The sequence below is a fragment of the Spermophilus citellus genome, assembly GCF_964194105.1.
Source record: "Spermophilus citellus genome assembly, chromosome: 11".
Taxonomy (NCBI): Eukaryota; Metazoa; Chordata; class Mammalia; order Rodentia; family Sciuridae; genus Spermophilus; species Spermophilus citellus.
Genome location: NC_138192.1, coordinates 117,724,022 through 117,743,302, shown reverse-complemented (window position 1 = coordinate 117,743,302; position 19,281 = coordinate 117,724,022). Strand labels below are relative to the sequence as shown.

Here is a 19,281-nt window from a genome sequence, read left to right as displayed (position 1 = left end):
GCGGGTTCTTGCGGGAAACCTCCGTGCGCGCGCCAAGAGGTGTGCGGGTCCTTTTTTCCCGGTTACTAAGTTCCTCCCATCCCTAGTTACTATTCGGGGTTCACAATTTAAAAAATAACCCGAGCCTCGACAACACGCCTCGGCACTTCCTCCCCTGCCCGGGCCACGGCGGCGGGCGGGGCGGGCCGGGGTGGGGCGGGCGCGTCCTGTCGGGTTCGGCCGCGAGCGCGCGCAGCGCACGTCCGCCGGGGCGGACGAGGGGGAGCCGGGAGTGGAGCGCGCGGGCGGGGACTCTAGGGGACAGATGCCCGCCCGCTGCCGGACCCCGTTCTTCCTCCGCTTCCTAATCTCTGGTGTCCTCAGAACCAACCCCTTCCTATCCCACTGACAGATAAGAAAACTGAACTCAGAAGGAAGCCATCGGCTCAGGCCCTCCAGCTTGGGCAGGGGCGGAACTGTGGCCCCTCAGCCCAGCGCCTCTCCTCGGTCCAGCCCGGGGGTGGCGTCTCAATACCTCCGGATGCTCGCCCGCGCTGACCCCAGAAGGAAGTGGCCAGGGACTGTGAAGGGGGCTGGAACTGAACTGGCTGTCCCAGAGATACCCCAAAACATGCTTGGCTGTCCCCTCACCCGCCATTCACAAACCGTGGTCCCACCCCCAGCACACATCCCTAACTGCCCCCCGCCAAGCCTTTGTCGGTGCGGGTCTCTCGCCAGGGGAGACACCGCCCCGGCTGGCGCACCTCGGTCCGAAGCCTCTGGCTCTCTCCCCACATTGGCGAAGGTGGGTAGGGTGGTACACGCGCCCGCCCAGCCCCAGCCCACCAACTGCTGTACCCCTCTACCCCAGCAGCCGGTCATCACTGTACCCATACATTTATTTGGATCTCTTTGCATTCCCAGAAAGAACAGTCGTTGGGGCTGCCAGTCGGGGTTGGCGGTGCGTGCATGGGGTGGCACAGAACTCAGCAGAATTCAGTTTTGCAATTAAGAGCAAATGTCTTCTCCATCCCCGGCCAAGTGGGGATGGGGGCAGTGCCAAGGGTAGAGCAGGGCAGGGCTCCTGGGAAGAGTCTAGGTGCAGGGCCACTCCCATTCCCAGGGTGTGACAGCCTTCCTCCCTCTGGGGATGGAACTCAAAGCCACTATGGAGGTGAGGGCAGCCCCGAACAGGGGCCTCCTTGTCCCCAAATCGACTTTGTCCTGCCCTCATCACTAGCCCCCTATGCTAGGCCCAGGGTCGCCCCTTGGTTGGCCCTCTGCTGTCTTCTTTGACCCCAAGTTCTAAGCCCTAGGCTTAAATGTTCAAGTGACCAATCTATGCATCCTTTTGTCCAGCCCCCTCCCCAAGTCCTGCTCCACAGATCTGAGAACTCCCTAGAGGGGTTCCTGTCTGCACTTACTGCACACACCAGAACCCTACTCCTGGCACACACACCCTCCCTGGACTGCCGTGCTTCCTATCCAACTTTCAAAATTCTGTACAAAAGTCACCTTCTCTGCCCCTGGGCTCTCTAAGTTAGGGTCAGTTGCCTTTCACCTCATCCTGTTATTCAGTGGCTTGTCCTTTATTTACTTAGCTGTCTCCTGGAGTGTCCACGCTCCTGGATAGCTGACACCTTCTCTAATTCGGAACTCTCCCTTCCCGCCTCTAGCACAAGGTCTGGCACAGAATTGGCACCCAGTTAATGCCAAATGAATTGGCCACAGGAATGGGCAGCGGGTACCTCTAGGAAGCTGCAGAAGGATATGGGAGATGCTTTTCTTCACCACCCACCCGCCCCATTCTTCAGCTCTAGGGTCCTGTCTTGTCCAAGGACAAGCCTGGAGAAGGGGGATGGGCGATCCTCTTGCCCCGACACCCTCTCGGGCAGTTGCTCTGCTTTCTCCAAGACGTGTCAACTCCCTTCTCTCCTTGCGGGCCCCACTCTCATCGTTGCCCTTTTAAGAAAGAGGAAATTCTTCTCATAAACAAGCGCCCCAACCTGAGCGCCAAGCCGGCCGCCGGACCCGCTGGGTCCCCGGGAAATCCGGGTTACTTTCAGACACCGCATCTGCCCCAGGCTCAACTTAGGGATAAGGTGCAGCGACCCCTCCTCTCTGTGGTTCTCCGCAACTCCGGGGCTGAGGTCTGAAGGACTGGCGGAGTCTGGAGGAGGGACTTAGGGGAGCCTAGAAACAGCCTAGGGAGCGTCTGTAAAGTGCAGCCTCTGCACCGGGCGAAGGGGTGCCCGGTTCCTTCCTGCAGCTGAGGGGGTTCCCCGCCACCTTCTGGCCGGGGATCATTCTGTGGCCCCCCGGGCGCGAGATTCTGGCACCAGCCTACCCTGATGGTGCCGCTTGGCCCGGAGCAGAGACGCCGAGGCGGGAGTGCGGGCCCTCAGGACTGTCCCTGCCCCTAGGGGGAGCTGAGAGTCAGCACAGAGGGAATGTTAAAGCGCCGCGTGGGAGTCCCGTCCGCCCGGTTCCCTGGGGAGATGACAAATGAATTGGGACTGGAAGGCACGGGCTCTTGGGTTCCTTAAGACTGGAGCCTGAAGGAACAAGAATTGGGCCTTGGTTTTACTGCCTGGAAAACGGGTTGCAAGCGCAGAGCAGGAGCGAACCAGATGGGGGGGCGTCAGACTTGGGGTCTTCCGGGTTTGCGTTCCCAGCTCTTGGGAAGAGGAGGGGATGTTTGTTTAACATTCATCAAACTGTTCTAAGTGCCAGTTTGGAGCCTGTGTCCCTTCCCGTCTTTCCCCTCCCCTCATGGGTCAAGTCACTCATATGTGCTCAGTAAATATTTTTGAATGATTTTTTAAAGTTCCATGTGCCAGGCACTGCGTTAAAGTGCTTTATACCCACGGCAAGGTTGGTGTTGTCCCCATTTTACAGATGAGGACACAGACCAAGAGATTAAGCCTTTGTTCAAACTAGGAGACAGCAAGTCCCCAAGGACCACCTTTCATTGATTTGCAAGAGTGTCTGGCTCCATCTTGCTGCCTTCCTGTCCACGCCTCTCTGTGTCCGGGGGCTAGTCTGCCCCTTCATCCCATCTCCCAGCCAGGGCCTGGGGGTCTCATCCAGAGCTTTCCCGACCCGCCTGCCTGTCTTCTAGGAGCCCATACAGGAAGTGCTGGTGGGAGCTGTGGGTCAGAAAGGTGGCCCCATGGGCAATGCAACAGGTCCAGACCTGGGAGAGGGTGACCACAGGGACAGTTAGCCTGGGAGTGGGGGAGAGGCTGAGACCCCAGAGGAGGCCCCTGGTGGCCTCCTCCCTTTCTTCCCCACCATTGCTTCCTCCACTTGCCTCCCCCGTTCCTGACAGCCCCACCCCACAGCCCCTGCATACCAGGTAGGCAGTGAGGGCCAGGTAGCCCACGGCCAGCAGAGCCACAAGGCCGAAGTAGGCTGGGTGGGGCAGGCTGGGCACATAGCTGACCACAAAGTAGAGGTTGATGGCGCAGACCAGTGCCATGATGCCGGAGGTGATAGCTTTGCTCAGCCTAGGGGACAAGCAGGAAGCTCAGGACTGGCTGTATATAGCTAGAGACCTGCATCCTGCCCCTCGTCCAGTGCCCACCGCTAGCTTGGAGCTGGGAGCTGGTACACAAAGCCCTCTTCTCTGAGCTGTGGGGCCTGGTACACACAGAGCCTTGCCCACTTCTGGTCTCCAGGCCCCCCAGCTCCACACTGGCAGGATCTGGCAAGAGGTGAGGTGAGGGTAACCTCAGGCTCTAGAAACAGCCCTCACCCCCACTGGTTTCCCCCACCCACTTACTAGCTGTGTGACTCTGGGAAAGTTCCTCAATCTCTCGGAGCTTCAATTGGACATTGGGGATAACAGTAGTTGCTGCCTCTGGGTGATGAGTACATGGGATGGGAGGACTCACCGGCCATTGGCAAACTCCTGCATGACAGCGGGCATGCTGGTGAATGTTAGGATGGGCAGCACAGCAAACGGAAGCTGTGGAGAGAGGGGAGGCTGAGGCCGGGACCCTGCCTCCAGTACAGCAGGGGGTGGGGAGGCCCAGCACCTCAACCTCTGTCTTATGGGAGCCTTTGGGGAAGTCCCCTAACTCCTCTGAGCCTGTCTCTGTGCCTTTCAAAGCAGGAGAAAGTATGTGGGGGTGGGGGCTCTGGCACAGGCTGCCTGAGTTTGAATTTTGGCTCTGTCACCTAACTCTGCTGGTCAGTTTTCCCATCTGTAAAACGGGAACAACAGTGACTCGGATTTGGTGAGCTTTGTAGGCCAAGTGCATTTAGGGTAGCGCCTGAGTGGGCTCCATGTGGGGTGGCCGCGGTTCCTGCTGGGCCCTCATCTCACCAGCAGGCTCTGCAGCACGTTGAGCAGGTCGTTTAGGCCTGACAGGTCCCTCAGGTCCCGGAAGACAGCCACGAGCACGGTGGGCAGGATGGCGCAGGAGCGGGTGAGGAGCACCCGGGCAAAGCGGGACCACCGCAGCCTCAGGAAGCCCTGGAGTGGGGAGCGAGCGGGGGTGTGGGTGGCACTGGGGACTTCACACTGGGAGAACACGGGCTTTCCATCTTTGAAATAGGGACAGCTCTGTCCCCCTTTGGTGGAGAGGCAGTGGGTGGAGGGGGGGGTCCCCACCTGTCCCTGATTCCTAAAGACTTTCAAGGGGCTTTCGGGAGAGGGCGCTGTTTCTCTTGCATCTGCGACCTCCTGCGAGTGGCCTCAATTCTCTGAAGCTCACTTTTCTCATCTCTAAAGTGGGACTACGGTGGCACCCCGGGGGCTGCTCGAGGCCCCACTAGTGTCCAGGGCGCCCCCGCCTCTCGCCCACCTCCATCACGAACTGTCCCGCGTAGGTGCCGGTCATGGTGGAGCTCTGCCCGGCCGCCAGGAGACCCACCGCCCAGATGTAGAGCGCCGCGGGGCCGAAGAGGCACCCCAGGATCACGCCCTGGAGCGAGGGGCGGGGTCAGAGCTTCGGCCCCGCCTCGTGGGCGGGGACAGGCGGGGCCCGCTCGCGCCCACCGCCCCACTCGCCGGCGCTTACTCCTTGGTAAATGTCCACCGACACCGTGTCGTTGTTCCTGGGGAAGATGGAGGCGTAGTCGTGGAGGCTGCTGTTGGCACAGACGCTGTACTGCGGCACCGGGCGGGGGGGGCGAGATGGGGAGCCCAGACTTAGTCTTGGAGAGTCAGACCCCAGGCCTGGGCCGAGGCCAGCAGCTGGTGGTCTGCACCCAGAATCTGGCCAGATTGTGGCTGTCACGGCTTTTTGTCCCCCCCCCCCCCCTTAATGTGAATTTGTTGCCTGTATTTAAAGTTGGGAAGGATGCCCATGGGACTCGGTTTCCAGCCTCAGAGGAGCTGGCACTACCCAGAAAATCCCGGGGACCCGCGGTCCCCTCTTCCTCCCATCGGAACCGCTTCCCACAGCTCCAAGGCGTCTGACCCCGGAGACCACCGTCTGACCTTGGAGACGCAGTCTGTAGTCCCTATTTAGTCCCTCTCTCCTTGCACCAAGGGACAGGGTGAAACCCCGGGGAGGGTGTGACCCCCCCATCACACGGCAAAGCCCTGGCAGTGCCAGTTCCTGGGAGGCCTTGCCTCAGACCTCCCCCACAGGCCTCCAACGCTGACAACCACAGACACAGGTTCAAATCCCAGGAAGCCAGGAGGAGCAGTCTGTTCCTGCTTTCAGCACAAATGTCACCTCCAAGAAGCCTTCCTGACCACCCTGTCTCCCCAGCACAGTTGTTCTTCATCCCACCTTGATTCCTCCCCCAGCACTGAGCAGACTCTGAATCATCCTGCCTTTTCCCAGGGCCGAGGTCGCTGCCTGCTAGTAAGTGCCTGATAACGATCGATTGGCTGAGCGGATGGTGGACAGCTGAGGAGAGGGGACGGTGGACAGCTGAGGAGAGGGGACCCGGAGCCCGGAGCAGGGACAGAGGCTCAGAAGACACAGCTGGCCTGGACGCGGTGCCTGGAGTCCCCCAGGAGGGCCAGTGTGTGAGGTGCGCAGACAGGGCGAGCCGGCTCACCGCGTCCTGGTTGGTCTTCTGGAAGAAGGCCTGCCCAAAGACGGCCATGACGAAGAGGTTGATGACCAAGGACACGGAGAGGGCGATGGAGGCCTCTATCAGGAAGTACATGTTGGCTTCTCGGATTTCCCCCCGTCGGGCACGGTCCACCTCTCGGGACTATGAAGATCAAAGGGAGAGGGAAGAGCCAAAGTCCTCAGAGTCACACCAGTGTCCCCTACCTTCCCACTTGCACCTCTGTTCCCTCTAAACCCCAGTTCTTCTGAAGACCTCGTGTGGCAATCTGGTTCAGAACCTGGTCAGCTGCCTCCTTCCTATATCCTTGTCCTTGCCAATTGCAAGGCCGCTCCACAGAGACTGGCTATGAGAATAAAGGAAGACGGGCCTTTGAGATCCCCCTGTAAATCAGTCTGACACGGTCCCTTTCACTCACGGTGTTACATCCTTAAACACTTGCTTTATTTCTGCCTCAGGGCCTTTGCACTTGCTCTTCCCTCTGCTTGCAATAGCTTCTCCCTGTCTTTGGTCACTGTCTACCAGACTTCTCTTCTGTTTCCTTTAGAGGACCTTTCACAGTCCACAGTCCCTTCCTTTGTTTGCTTGATCCTTGCCCATCTCCCCTCCTAGAATACAGGCTCTGGGAAGGCAGGGCCTTGACTGCTTTTTCAACGTTGACCCTTAGCTCTCTGCACACAGCAGATGCTCCTTTTTAAAAAAAATTTATTAAAATTTTAAAAAAAATTATTAAAAATTTTTTTGTAGTTGTAGATGGACAGAATGCCTTTGCTTTATTTGTCTGTTTTAATGTGGTGCTGAGGATCGAACCCAGTGCCTCACACGCTGAGCCCCAGCCCCAGCTCTTGAAGCTCCTTTCCCCCCTCAGACCGCAGACCGCGAGGGAGGGGGGGCGGGGTTCCAGGCGTGGGGGCGGGGCCAGTGCGGCTCTAAGGAGGCCTGTCTTCCTCCCCCTCTCCAATCACCTTGACCAAGGCTGAGTGCAGGTAAATATTATGGGGCATGATGATGGCGCCCACGATGCCCACGGCCTGCAGCAGCTCTGAATGGCCGCAGCCCGGGCACGAGGGCAGAAACAGGTCTCGAAGAAGCGGTCCCTGCGCCGGCCGAGCCACCACGTACTGTGGGGAGGAGAGGGTCAGCCACTAAAGCTGGGACACGCCTCTCCCTCCAGCCCAGCACCTGGGGGCTGGTCCTAGGGCGCTTCCTCCACCCCTGGGCCTGGCTCCCTACCTCGTAGCCGAAAGTCAAGGCCATGATGGTGATCAGGAATCCAAAAAAAGCTTCCAGCTTCCGCAGCCCTAGGGGCAGAGCAAACCAACCAACCCAAATCCCTTGTAACACCGCAATTTTAATGGCTGATATTTTGAGCACTTGGTTCCCGCGCTGTGACAAGGCTTAAGGTGTTGTACCCACCTGAGCCACTGTTTCCCCTGTTGCAGATGGAAAAACAGCTGGGCCTCCAGGGCGCAGGGGGGAGTCAGCCCCGCCCAGCGCAGCCGGCCCCAGGCTCAGCGCCCAGCCTCGTGCCCCCCACCTGGGCCAGGAGCCTCACTCACCATAGTTATCCAGGAAGAGGAAGAAGAACGTGTCCACGATGGTGATCAGGACGCCACCCCAGAGCGGGATTCTGAAACCACCAGTGGCCAGGGTCAGCCCAGCCTGGTCCAGCGTCTGGCACTACAGTCCTCAGCGCATGGAGGGTGGGACCAGGCCTCTGGGGTGCAGGAGCCCAAACGAGGACAGCGGGCAGGGAGGAGGGAAGCCCTGAGAGTCAACCCATCACTCCAGGCCCAGCGAGGCCCACAGGGGGCCAGGAAGGCAGGAGGCTCAGAGCCATCGTCCTACATAGAGCTCTGTAAGTCACATCTGTGGGACTTTACAGAGGTCACTTTACATTCTGAGAATTGGAGCAGCAGCCCTATGTCAGAGGGGACAGCAAGATAAAACGGAGTCCAGGAGGTACATGGTCCGCGAAAGAAATAGCAGCTCTCCCCAGCCCTGGACTGAAGGGTGGCTGCCCACGGGGTGGTACCGTCCAGCTGAGAGCAGGTTGAAAGCAATGGCTGTGCCGATGACCTCCTGCATGTCGGAGCCCACGATGGCGAGCTCGATGGTCAGCCAGAGGAGGGTGCGGGGCACCTAGAAAGAGGAGCCGGTCCTTCATCAAAGCGGGTCAGGCACTTGCCTGCAGTTTCAGCCTCAGGCCCACTTTTCCTTCCCTGTACTGTGCTGTGGGGCTAGCCGCCTGCAGACCACCCTCCCCAGGCAGCCTTGCCAGGCTTTGGAAGCGGTGCTTATGCAGGATGGCGGTGTTTTGGATTCCGCTTCTGTGTGTCCCCCCAAGATGCGTGTGCTGCAAGCTTGGTTCCCTGGCAGCAATGTTGAGAGGTGGTAGAAATTTTAAGAGGTGGGGCCTAACTGGACTTGATGGTGCACCTTGTAATCCCAGGGGTTCAGGAGGCTGAGGCAGGAGGATTGCAAGTTCAAAGCCAATCTCAGCAATTTAGGGAGGCCCTAAGCAATTTAGCAAGACTCTGCCTCAAAATAAAAAGGGCTGGGGAAGAGGCTTAGTGGTTAGGTGCCCCTGAGTTCAATCCCGGTACTAAAAACAAAAAAAAAAAAAAAAAAAGAGGTGGGGCCTAGAGGAAGGTAGGGAGGTGATTGAGGTGTTGCCCCCCAGAAAGGATTCATGTAATTCTCATGGGACCTTAGTTAGTTCCCAAGAGTGTGAATTGTTACAAAAGAGCAAGCCTGGCCTCTGAATGGCTCTGACTTCCTGTCTCACTATGGCTTCCTGTCTGGCCATGACATCCCTTCTTCCTGTGTTCCTGCCATTGTGATGCCATGTGCCACTAGAGTCAAGCAGAATCAGCGCCACACTCTTGGATCTCCAGAACTTGAGCTATATAAACCTGTTTTCTTCATAATAGACCCAACCTCAGTTATTTTGTTATTGCAGTGACAAATAAACTAAGAGATTGGGCAGGGAGAAATCATTTTCCCTGATTCTGGTGGTGTTTCTGGCGGGGTCACTAGCAAGGACACCAGCTAACTGAGCTCCAGCCACAGTTGTGGTCATTTAAGCAGTGGCCACAATGCTTCTGGAAACTTAGTGGCAAATGATGACTCTTGGGCTCATGCCAGGAGTATATCAGTTTTCTGAGCTTTGGTGAAACCTTCTGCCTTTGCTCCTCCAGCCCTTCAAACTGAGTGCCTGCATTGAATCCTTGGAAATGTCTCATGGTATAATTTCTGTTTTCCTGCCTGGACATGGACAGCAACTACCCATGGTCCAGCCCAGCAGTGACCTTCCTTGAGCTGATGCCTTTCAGTTTCTGCCTTGGGCAATCACATCCCCAGGTTCTAATTTCCCCTTCTGTAAAACACGTGTTTCACCCGGATGCCCCGCGAGTCTGTGTGCTGTTTGTTTGAGCCTCAGTCTTCTCATCTGTCAACTGGGCTTGCTTGCCGCACTCGGGTGAGATGATGGACAGCTTTCATTTGATCATGGAAGCTGTGAGTAGCTGCTCAGGGTTCAAAATCTGTGGGTGCTTCCTGTCCAGGCCCCCTACACTTACCTTCGGGTAGTAGAGGTGGCAGACCTCGCCCAAGTCCTTGCCCGTCACCACGCCTAGCCGGGCAGCCAGTCTCTGGCACAGCAGGCCCAGCACGGTGGCCCAGAGCAGCACCCAGAGCAGCTGTGAGGAGGCAGGGAGAGCTTCATCCAGGGGGGCTGTCCTGGAAGGCTGCAGGCTGGGGACCCCTAACCCAGGACACCCCGTGGGGAGAGGCAGGAAGACAGAGCAGGAACCAGCTTCGCAGGCTGCCCTGGGGGACCCCTGCCTGACCCATGTGAACCAGGAAGACCATCTCCCTGGCAGCCCTGAGGGCCCCTGGCAAGCTGAGGGCTCTGCTCTCAGCCTGGTCACCTCCCACCCCACGGAGGCCCCGACTCGGTCACTTTAAATCCAGCCACGGCGCCAGCCTGCAGGTCCGACTCGATGTTTCCCGGGTCCAGGAAGGCAATGCTCATGAGGAATCCAGGGCCCGTGAATGCCCACAGTCTCCGGAGGCTGAAGGTGCCCTGGTGGGGGAGCAGAGGGAGGAGGGCCTGGGGACGGGGGTGGCAGCACCTGCCTTGGCCGGCCCCTCCACCCAGGCTCCATTGCCTGTCCCCAGAGCTGCCCTGTCCCCAGACATGGCAGGGGACACATGTGGAGGAACCAGCAGGGTTTGCTGAGTCACGGAGGATCTGCTTTCTGAATTGGTCACGGTCACTGTCACGTTCCGCAGTCTCAGCAGCATCCTGCTCTTGACTTGCCTACCTCTTGCCGGCTTGACTCAGCAGGTCCTCGGGCTCCAAGAGGGGAGCACTCTGGGGGTCAAGCCGCCCTGGTCCGGTTCCTCGCTCCCTAGCCCCTCTCAGACCACAGGGGTCTCTCTGGGGTCCACTGAGGCTGGGGTCCCCCACCCCATTCCAGGGCTTGGCCTGTCAGTCAGACTAGAAATCTGCTAGATTCCTGTGACAGCTTCTTTGGAAGCTAAAATGAACCCGAGGCGGCAATCCTAATTCACCCGGGACCCTTTCCCTTCCTAGAAAGCTGAGGTTCATTCAGAAATGGCTTCATTCAGAAAGCCATTGGTCATTTTTAGACCACCGTGGCGCTTTCCAGCTAAGGAAGGGCAGTTCCACCGTCACTGCTGACTTGGGATCCTATCAACCCTGGAAGCCCCCAGGAAGTTCCAGAAGGCCCACCGGCTCCGCGTCTGGGATGGGAATCTTCTCACTCAGGTAGGTCTCCCTGGGAGGCGCTTGTTGGGGCCCTGGGCCAGGAGGGCTGGAGATGGAGCCATAGCTGGGCCTGCTCAGCCCCCAGGGCCTCCCGTCACCTGTGAGGAGCCCAGGAGGCATATTGAGTGCCCTGCCTCTTTCTAGAGCCCAGACTTCAAGCCATTGCCTCCTCCCTCTCCTCTTCTTGGCAAAGTAGAGAAATGAAAGTCCTTGGCCTTCATCTTGGGTCCCTCACCTCCACCCCTTGACCTGATATTTCAGATGTGTGGGAACTGGAAGTTTCAGAATTACTTTCCCAGAATTCCCCACACTCAGATCTCAGAGGTGTGAGAGAGACACCAGACTCCGGGAAGGGCAAGTTGAGGCCACCATGTCCTCCATCCCTGCCTCCTCCCATGGACGAGGAAACTCAGGGGCCCTGTCTACAGAGACCAGACATGGGAATAACAGGCCCTTCAAGGGGGGAAGATCTCAACCCCAGCGGGTCTGGGTCAGAACTGTAGTTCTGGCCACGACTCCCCTGGGGGACCGGGGGCTTCCTTGCCTCCTCAGACCTCCCCCAGATCTAGTGTCCTTCTCCACCCTGCCCCCCTAATCAGGGGAGCCCCTGGAGGCCACTACTCACTCGTCATGAGGACACAGGCGTCCGGTGTGTGGTGAGTTCAGGGATGTGCCAGGCACCCCTCAGCCTGCTCCCGCTCTGTGGGGCTGGTGCGAGTGACTCTGGGAACAGACCCTCCTGCCCATCACCCTGGCTCCGTCTCTTACATCACTGGATGCGGACACTCACATACTCATACTTGGGCGTTGTGAAACTCTCCAAAGGCAGAAGTGGCCGCTCTGGCGGAAGGGTCTGGTCACCCACAACATGGTTCCTCTCTCGGATGCCCTATGCCCTTCAACATCTCTGGCTCCCCTCCAGGCTCCCCATGTTCTGTGTCTCCCAAATGAACTCTGATTTCAGGCACTTCCTGATTAGCAGGTTGGAACTTTGATCTCCCTCATTTCCAGGGAGGGGAGAGGGTTGAGGAGAGGTCCGTAACCAGTGGCCCTGCTTCAGTCACAAGCCTGCACAATGGCGCCTCTTGGAAATGCTCACCTATGGGCTTCAGGGGGATTCTGGGTTGGTGAACCCACTGGGTGTAAGTGAACCACATCTGAGGGGCAAGAGAAGCTCCATGCACCGCCCCCGCCCCCCAATAACCTTGCTCTGTGTATTCCTCCTATTCAGTTGTCCCTGGGTAAATCCTTTATGATAAACCTATGATATTAAGTAGGGTTTTCCTGAATTCTGTGAGTCACAAATTATCAAAACGAAGGGTTGTGGGAACCTCCAATTTGCAGCCAATTTGGAAAGAGGTGTGAATAACTTAGGGACCCGGTACTTGCAATTGGCATCTAAAGAAGGGAGCCAGCCTGGTGGGACTGTCTAACTTGCGGGGCTTGTGTTAACTCAGGTAGTTAGGATCAGAGTTGAGTTACATGGGAGAACACCCCACGTGGTGTCAGAAGTGTGGAGAGGAAGGAAACAAAGTGGCCCTCTTTCAGAGATTTTTAGGCCCAGAGTTGATCTAGAATAGGATTTACTCCCATATTGATTTTTTTTTTTAAAGAGAGAGTGGGAGAGAGAGAGAGAGAGAGAGAGAGAGAGAGAGAGAGAATTTTTTTTAATATTTATTTATTTATTTTTAGTTCTCCACGGACACAACATCTTTGTTGGTATGTGGTGCTGAGGATCGAACCCGGACCGCACGCATGCCAGGCGAGCGTGCTACCGCTTGAGCCACATCCCCAGCCCTTACTCCCATATTGAGTCAAAACCTTTAGATGACGCCTGGGAACCCAGGGAGAGAGTGGGGAGCCAATTTCCTGGCATCTCCATGACGGGGCAGGCTAGAGGAACTGGAGAGATGGCAGTGTGGGGACAGGGGAAAGGAATGGGTCCAGGGGACACGGCACCCTCATGGCTTGTCACCACGCAATCCTCTTGCACAAGGTACCACATCATCCTGGCCCCTGAGGTCTGCACATATTTCCCAATCACCAACCCGGGCTCCTGTGGGCTTGGCGGGCTGGGACTGGGAGTCTTCCTGTCTGCGAATTTGGTGGTGGTGGGGGGCAGCTTTCCAACAGCTAGGAACTCAGTAAATGTAACTGATCATGCATTGATCAGTGTCCCTCACAACCTCTAAGTTACAGAACAGGAGGTCTGTGCCATGGTCAAGAGCAGAGATCCTGGGCAGAGACTCAGAGAGCAGAAGTTCTAGAAGAGCGGCAGAAATCTACAGAGATATCCCCAGAATCTGGGGGGTGGTGCTGAATGTCAACCCCTGCCCAGTTCAGGTGAAATTTCATAATTCTCAGTTCACTCAAAATGGGTCACAGACTTAAATGTCAGTATGTAAGTATCAGAGTTTTAAGAAAATAAACAGGAGAAAATGTTTCAGATCTAGAACCAAATGAGGGCTTCCTGGACTTGATCACCAAAAAGCCCGATCCATGAAGGAGAAAACAGATGAATTGGACCTCAGATAAAAATTAAAGACATTTTCAAATTAAAACCTTTTATTTCAAAGTGAAATCATCTGCTCTATGAGAGACCCTGTTAAAATGATTAAAAGACAAGATAAAGCTGGGTGTGGTGGGGCACACCTGTAATCCCAGCGGCTCTGGAGGCTGAGGCAGGAGGATCTCGAGGTCAAAGCCAGCCTCAGCAATTTAGCAAGACCCTAAGCAACTCAGCAAGGCCCTGTCTCTACATGATATATAATAAAGGGCTGGGGATGTGGCTTAGTGGTTAAGTGCCCCTGGGTTAAACCCCTGGTACAAAGAAAAACAAAACAAAACAAGGAGATACAGATTTGTAGATAATGTTTGCAAATCACAGGCAAGGGACTATTATCACAGTAGATAAAAATCTCTTAGAACTTAACTCTCAGGATCTGATCCAGGGAGTAGAAGAGGGGTGCTCTGGAGCAGCCCCCGATCCCGCCCCTGGAGGCACCGAGGGGCCTCGGCAAATGGCTTTCTTGCTGGCCGCTTGCAGAGTGAGTAGACCCTTTGGGGGTTTGGATTCAGGATTTGTTCCTTGTGTCCAAGACTTTGACAAGAAACTAACAGAGGCAGATGCTGACCTTCAAATCTTGATAGAACAACTAATGCTTTTTGATGACGAGCTTCAAAACTGTAAAGATGATGAACAGAGAAAGAAAATTGAAACTCAAAGAAACAACAAAGAACAAGGCAGAGTCTATTAAACACTGCATTGTGTTGCTGCAGATCGCTAAAGACCAGGGTAATGCGGAGAAGCACGCAGATGGAATTATCAGTGCTGTTAATCCTGTGGATGCAATATGTCAACCCAGTCCCTGGGAACCTGTAGCAGCATGGTGCCAACCCAGACTGTCTTACCTCCAGAACCAGCTCAGCTGTGTGAGTCAGAGCAGCGTCCGTCTTCCTTACCCGTGGGACCTGGGTTAGCTAACTTGGGACATCATCAGACTCCAACACCAGATAGCACAGGCAGTGGGCATTCACCACCTAGTAGCAGTCTGGCTTCTCCAAGTCATGTCACCTTGTCTCCAAACACAGTCCCAGAGTTCTCTTACTCTAGCAGTGAAGAGGAATTCTATGATGCCGATGGATTCCATGGGGTGGCTCATCCCCAAAGAGCTTAATAGATTCTTCTGGTTCTGCCTCCGCCTTGACACACAGCAGTTCGGGGAATAGTCTACAGCCCCAGATACCACAGAATCACTGAATTCTTCATGTCCAATGGTACAAGTGGTGCTGACCTTTTTGATTCACGTGACGATAGAGAGGGTGACGGGGAGGCAGGGTCAGTGTTATCATGCACCTCTCGTCACAGGTTAGGCTCCGAATGGATCTTCCTCAGGTAGTTCTTCCAACATTTATTCTTGAAAGATCTCTTTTAGAAATGTACGCAGACTCTTTTGCACATCCGGACCTGGTGGTGAGCATTCGTGACCAGAAAGATCCCAGGGATGGAACGGTTCAGGTTGTGAAATGGTACCTCTCCGCCTTTCATGCAGGAAGGACAGGATCGGTTGCCAAAAAGCCATACGACCCCATTTTGGGTGAGATCTTTCAGTGTCACTGGACATTACCAAATGACACGGAAGAATCCTTTCAGAAGGACCCGTTCCCTGGGTTTCCAAAAACGTGTAACATCCGCGGCTGAGCAGGTTTCCATCATCCACCCTTTTCAGCCTTTTATGCTGAATGTTTTAACAAGAAAATCCAATTCAATGCTCAGATCTGGACTAAAGCATCATTCCTTGGGGTGTCCATTGGGGTGCACAACATAGGGCGAGGCTGGGTCTCATGGCTAGACTATGATGAGCATTATGTTCTCACATTCTCCAATGGTTAAGGAAGGTCTACACTCACAGTGCCCTGCGTGGAACTAGGAGGAGATGCAATATTAATTGTTCCCAAACTGGCTATAGTGCAAATATCGTCTTCCACACTAAACCTTTCTATGGAGGCAAGAAACAGAATTACTGCTGAGATTTTTTTCTCCAGATGACAAGAAGTCTTTTTGCTCAATTGAAGGGGAATGGAACAGTGTCGTGTATGCAAAATGCGCAACAGGGGAAATGCGGTCTTTGTAGATACCGAGAAGTTGCCTGTAATCGAGAAGAAAGTGAGGAAGTTGGAAGATCAGAATGAATATGAGTCCCGCTGCCTTTGGAAGGAAGTCACTTTCGGTTTAAAAAACAGAGACATGGATGCAGCAACTGAAGCAAAGCACAGACTTGAAGAAAGACGAAGAGCAGGAGCCGGAGGAAGGAAGGAGAAGGAAACTCAGGGGGAGACAAGGTTCTTCCGTGAAGTGGAGGAGGCTGGGTTTGTGATGAGCCATTACTGAACCGTCTTGGTGCTGGGAGGCAGTAGGCTGGGACATGGGTCTGCACCCGGTGACAGGGCGGGTCGTCCAAAGTCAGCAGCACTCTTCCTCTGGGAGAAGCCATCACCCCCTTCTTACTGCAGTGGTTCCTGCTGCAGACGAACAGTTACAGCTGGAAGAGCGTCCCTTTCTCTACGGCAGTTAAGACTTTGACTTCAGTCCTGGGAAAACTGGAAGTTTTGGAACACGTGTGCTGCTGTTCCAGACCCATGCTCTGAAGGCTCACCCTCTGTGCTCTTGTCCTACAGACTCTTATTTCCTCCTTCATGTAATCTCTTGGGTTCTGTATATACAATTATATACACACGAAATATACCTAGTGGCAGATTTTTCATAAATCTTCCATCTATTTTTTAAAAAAAATTATACAGGGCTGGGGTTGTGGCTTAGCAGTAGAGCGCTTGCCTAGCATGTATGAGGCACTGGGTTCGATCCTCAGCATCATCTAAAAATAAAAGGTTATTGGGTCCACCAACAACCAAAAAAAATTTTTTTAAAAATTCCAACAGAAGTGACCAAAAATCCTGAGCAGGGGCTGGGGTTGTGGCTCAGTGGTAGAGGGCTTGCCTTGTATGTGTGAGGCACTAGGTTCAATCCTCAGCACCACCTACAAATAAATCAATAAATAAAGATATTTTTTAAAAACCATGAACAGTCACTTCACCAAAGAGGATGTACAGATGGCAAAAAATACATGAAAAGATGTTCAACATTATTAGTCCTTAGGGAAATGCAAATTGAAATTATGACCAACCAGGTCAGGTGGAACACTCCTGTTAATCCTTGCTACTCATGAGACTGAGGCAGGAGTACCACAAGTCCAAGGCCAACTTGGGCAACTTGGCAAGATCCTGCCTCTAAAATAAATTTAAAAGGGCTGGGGAGGTCAGGCATGGTGGTGCATGCCTGTAATCTGGAGGCTGAGGCAGCAGGATTGAAAATTTGAGGTCCAGCAGCTTAGCAAGGTCCTCAGCAATTTAGTGAGACTCTCTCTCATTTACTTTTTTTTTTTTTTTTTTTTTTTTTTTTTTTTTTTGCAGTGCTAGGAATTGAACCCAGGGCTTCATGTAGGCCAGACAAGCACTCTACCACTGAGCCACATTCCCAGCTCATGTCTCAGAATTAAACAAAAGGGCTGAGGATGTGCCTCAGTGGTTAAGCACCCCTGGGTTAAATCCTGGTACCAATAAGAAAAAAAATGGGATGCAGATATAGCTCAGTGGCAGAGAGTCCTTGGGTTTAATCCTCAGTACAATGTGGGGAAAAAATTATGCACAAATGTTTACAGCAGCTTCATTTATAATAGCCTGAGCTGGAAGCAACCCAGATGTCCTTCGACAGGTGGATGGTTAGCCAAACCACGGTACACCTTACCATGCCAGGATACACCGCTGGGCATTTATCCCAGAAACTGAAATTTATGTCCACACACACATAAAGCCCTGTACATAAATGTTTATAGGAACTTTATTTGTAATAACCCCAAATGGTAATTATTTCAGATGTCCATTAACAGATGAATGGCTAAATAAGCTGTAGTACATGCATACCATGGACTATTACTCAACAATAAAAGAAACAAAGTATTGATAATAACTTTGATAAATCTCCAGGAAATTGTACTGAATGAAAAATCACTAGGGGCTGGGGCTGTGGCTCAGCGGCTGAGCATTTGCCTTGCACATTTATTCATTTAAACATAAATAAAATAAAGATGTTGTGTTCAACTATTTTTTAAAAAATAGCTAGACGCAGTGGTACACTCCTGTAATTTGGAGTTGTTTGAGAGGCTGAGGCAGGAGGACTGGAAATTTGAGGCCAGCCTTGATGCTATCTCAAAATAAAAATTAAAAAGGGCTTGGGGTATAGTTCAGTGGTAGAGTGCTTGCCTGACTTGTGGAACATCTTGGGTCCAATCCCCAGGAACACACACGCACACACACACACACACACACACACACACAAGCCAATCTCAAAATGTTGCTGGTTCTGTGCAGTTCAGACCCACACCTGTAATCCCAGCAACTGGGAAGGCTGAGGAAGAAGGATCACAAGTTGGAGGCCAGTCTCAGCAATTTAGGGAGACTCTCAGCAACCTAGCAAGATCCTTTCTCAAAACAAACAAAAGGACCGGAGATGTAGTTCAATGGGTAACAGAAAACGAAACAAATAAAAAAGTTTTATTCTGTATTATTTTTTTTTTAAAGAGAGAGAGGACAGAGAGAGAGAGAGAGAGAGAGAGAGAGAGAGAGAGAGAGAGAGAGAATCTTAATATTTATTTTTTAGTTCTTGGCGGACACAACATCTTTGTTTGTACGTGGTGCTGAGGATCGAACCCGGGCCGCACGCACGCCAGGCGAGCATGCTACCGCTTGAGCCACATCCCCAGCCCCATATATTCTGTATTATTGTTCTATTTAAATGACATGTTGCAATGACAAGATCTTAGAAATGAAGATCAGATTAGTGGTTGCCAGGGGTTAGGGATGGGTGAGGTGGGATGGATGTGGTTACCAGAGTGACTCGTGGGATCTTTGTGGTGTTGGAGCCATTCAGATTCTTCACTGTTGTGGTGGATACCGAAACCACACATGGCAGAATTGCACAGAACCGCTACACCCACATGTGGGCATGCACACGCGCACACACACACACACATGCATGCACACGCGCACACACACACACACATGCATGCACACATGAATATAGGAAAAAGAAGGGCACCTGAAAATGATCAATGGGATTGTGTCAATGTCACTATCCTGGTTGTATTGAAAACAGGGACACAGCTGGGTATGGTGGTGCATGCCTGTAATCCCAGCAGCTTGGGAGGCTGAGACAGGAGGATCATTGAGTTCAAAGCCAACTTCAGCAATTTAGTAACGCCCTAAGTAACTTAGCCAGACTTTGTTTCTAAATAAAAAATAAATAAAAAGGGCTGGGGATGTGTCTCAGTTGGTTAAGTCACTTGAGTTCAATCCCTGGTACCAAAAAAAAAAAAAAAAAATGTGGGGAGACATTTTTTTTTTAAGAGAGAGTGAGAGAGAGAAAGAGAGAGAATTTTAATATTTAGTTTTTTAGTTATTGGCAGACACAACATCTTTGTTTGTATGTGGTGCTGAGAATCGAACCCGGGCCGCACGCATGCCAGGCGAGTGCGCTACTGCTTGAGCCACATCCCCAGCCCCGGGAGACATTCTTTCATCAATACTCTTGACAACATTGTTCACAGCAGCCAAAAGGTGGAAACTGCCAAAGTGTCCATTAACAGTTGACGAGATAAACAGACAATGTGGCATATACACAAAATGGAATATTATTCAGTTTTTGGCGGGGCTGGAGATGTGGCTCAAGTAGTAGTGTGCTCGCCTGACATGCGCGGAGCACTGAGTTCGATCCTCAGCACCACATTAAAAAAAAAAAAAAAAGATATTGTGTCCACCTAAAACTAAAAAATAAATTAAAAAAATAATTCGGGGGGGGGGCTGTGTTTGGGGGTGGAACCCAAGGCTGCCTGCATGCTAGGCAAGTGCTCTACCAC

The 19,281-nt window shown here is 53.4% G+C and overlaps 1 protein-coding gene and 1 pseudogene across 4 annotated transcripts; one reads left to right on the top strand and one right to left on the bottom strand.

The window, feature by feature from the left end:
* Positions 1-864: 864 nt before the first annotated feature.
* Positions 865-11,675, bottom strand: SLC11A1 (solute carrier family 11 member 1). 3 transcript variants are annotated; one of them, XM_081260721.1, is made up of 15 exons: positions 11,436-11,675; positions 10,775-10,908; positions 9,980-10,102; positions 9,597-9,716; positions 8,051-8,157; positions 7,575-7,645; positions 7,249-7,316; positions 6,981-7,136; positions 6,001-6,159; positions 5,007-5,043; positions 4,791-4,910; positions 4,310-4,459; positions 3,876-3,949; positions 3,335-3,488; positions 865-3,175 (listed from the first exon to the last, which is right to left on the bottom strand). In XM_081260721.1, exons 1-15 carry the CDS (start codon positions 11,440-11,442, stop codon positions 3,030-3,032), a joined length of 1,626 nt encoding a protein of 541 aa, XP_081116847.1. In that variant the 5' UTR covers positions 11,443-11,675; the 3' UTR covers positions 865-3,029. The 3 variants fall into 3 exon arrangements, with proteins under 3 accessions (XP_081116847.1, XP_081116846.1, XP_081116848.1); XM_081260720.1 differs by having other exon boundaries at positions 5,007-5,096; positions 11,436-11,664; XM_081260722.1 differs by lacking the exon at positions 10,775-10,908 and having other exon boundaries at positions 5,007-5,096; positions 11,436-11,658.
* Positions 11,676-14,196: 2,521 nt separating this feature from the next.
* LOC308630495 (oxysterol-binding protein-related protein 9-like) lies at positions 14,197-16,305 on the top strand (annotated as a pseudogene). The gene has a single exon. The product of its transcript is annotated as an oxysterol-binding protein-related protein 9-like (transcript).
* Positions 16,306-19,281: the final 2,976 nt, after the last annotated feature.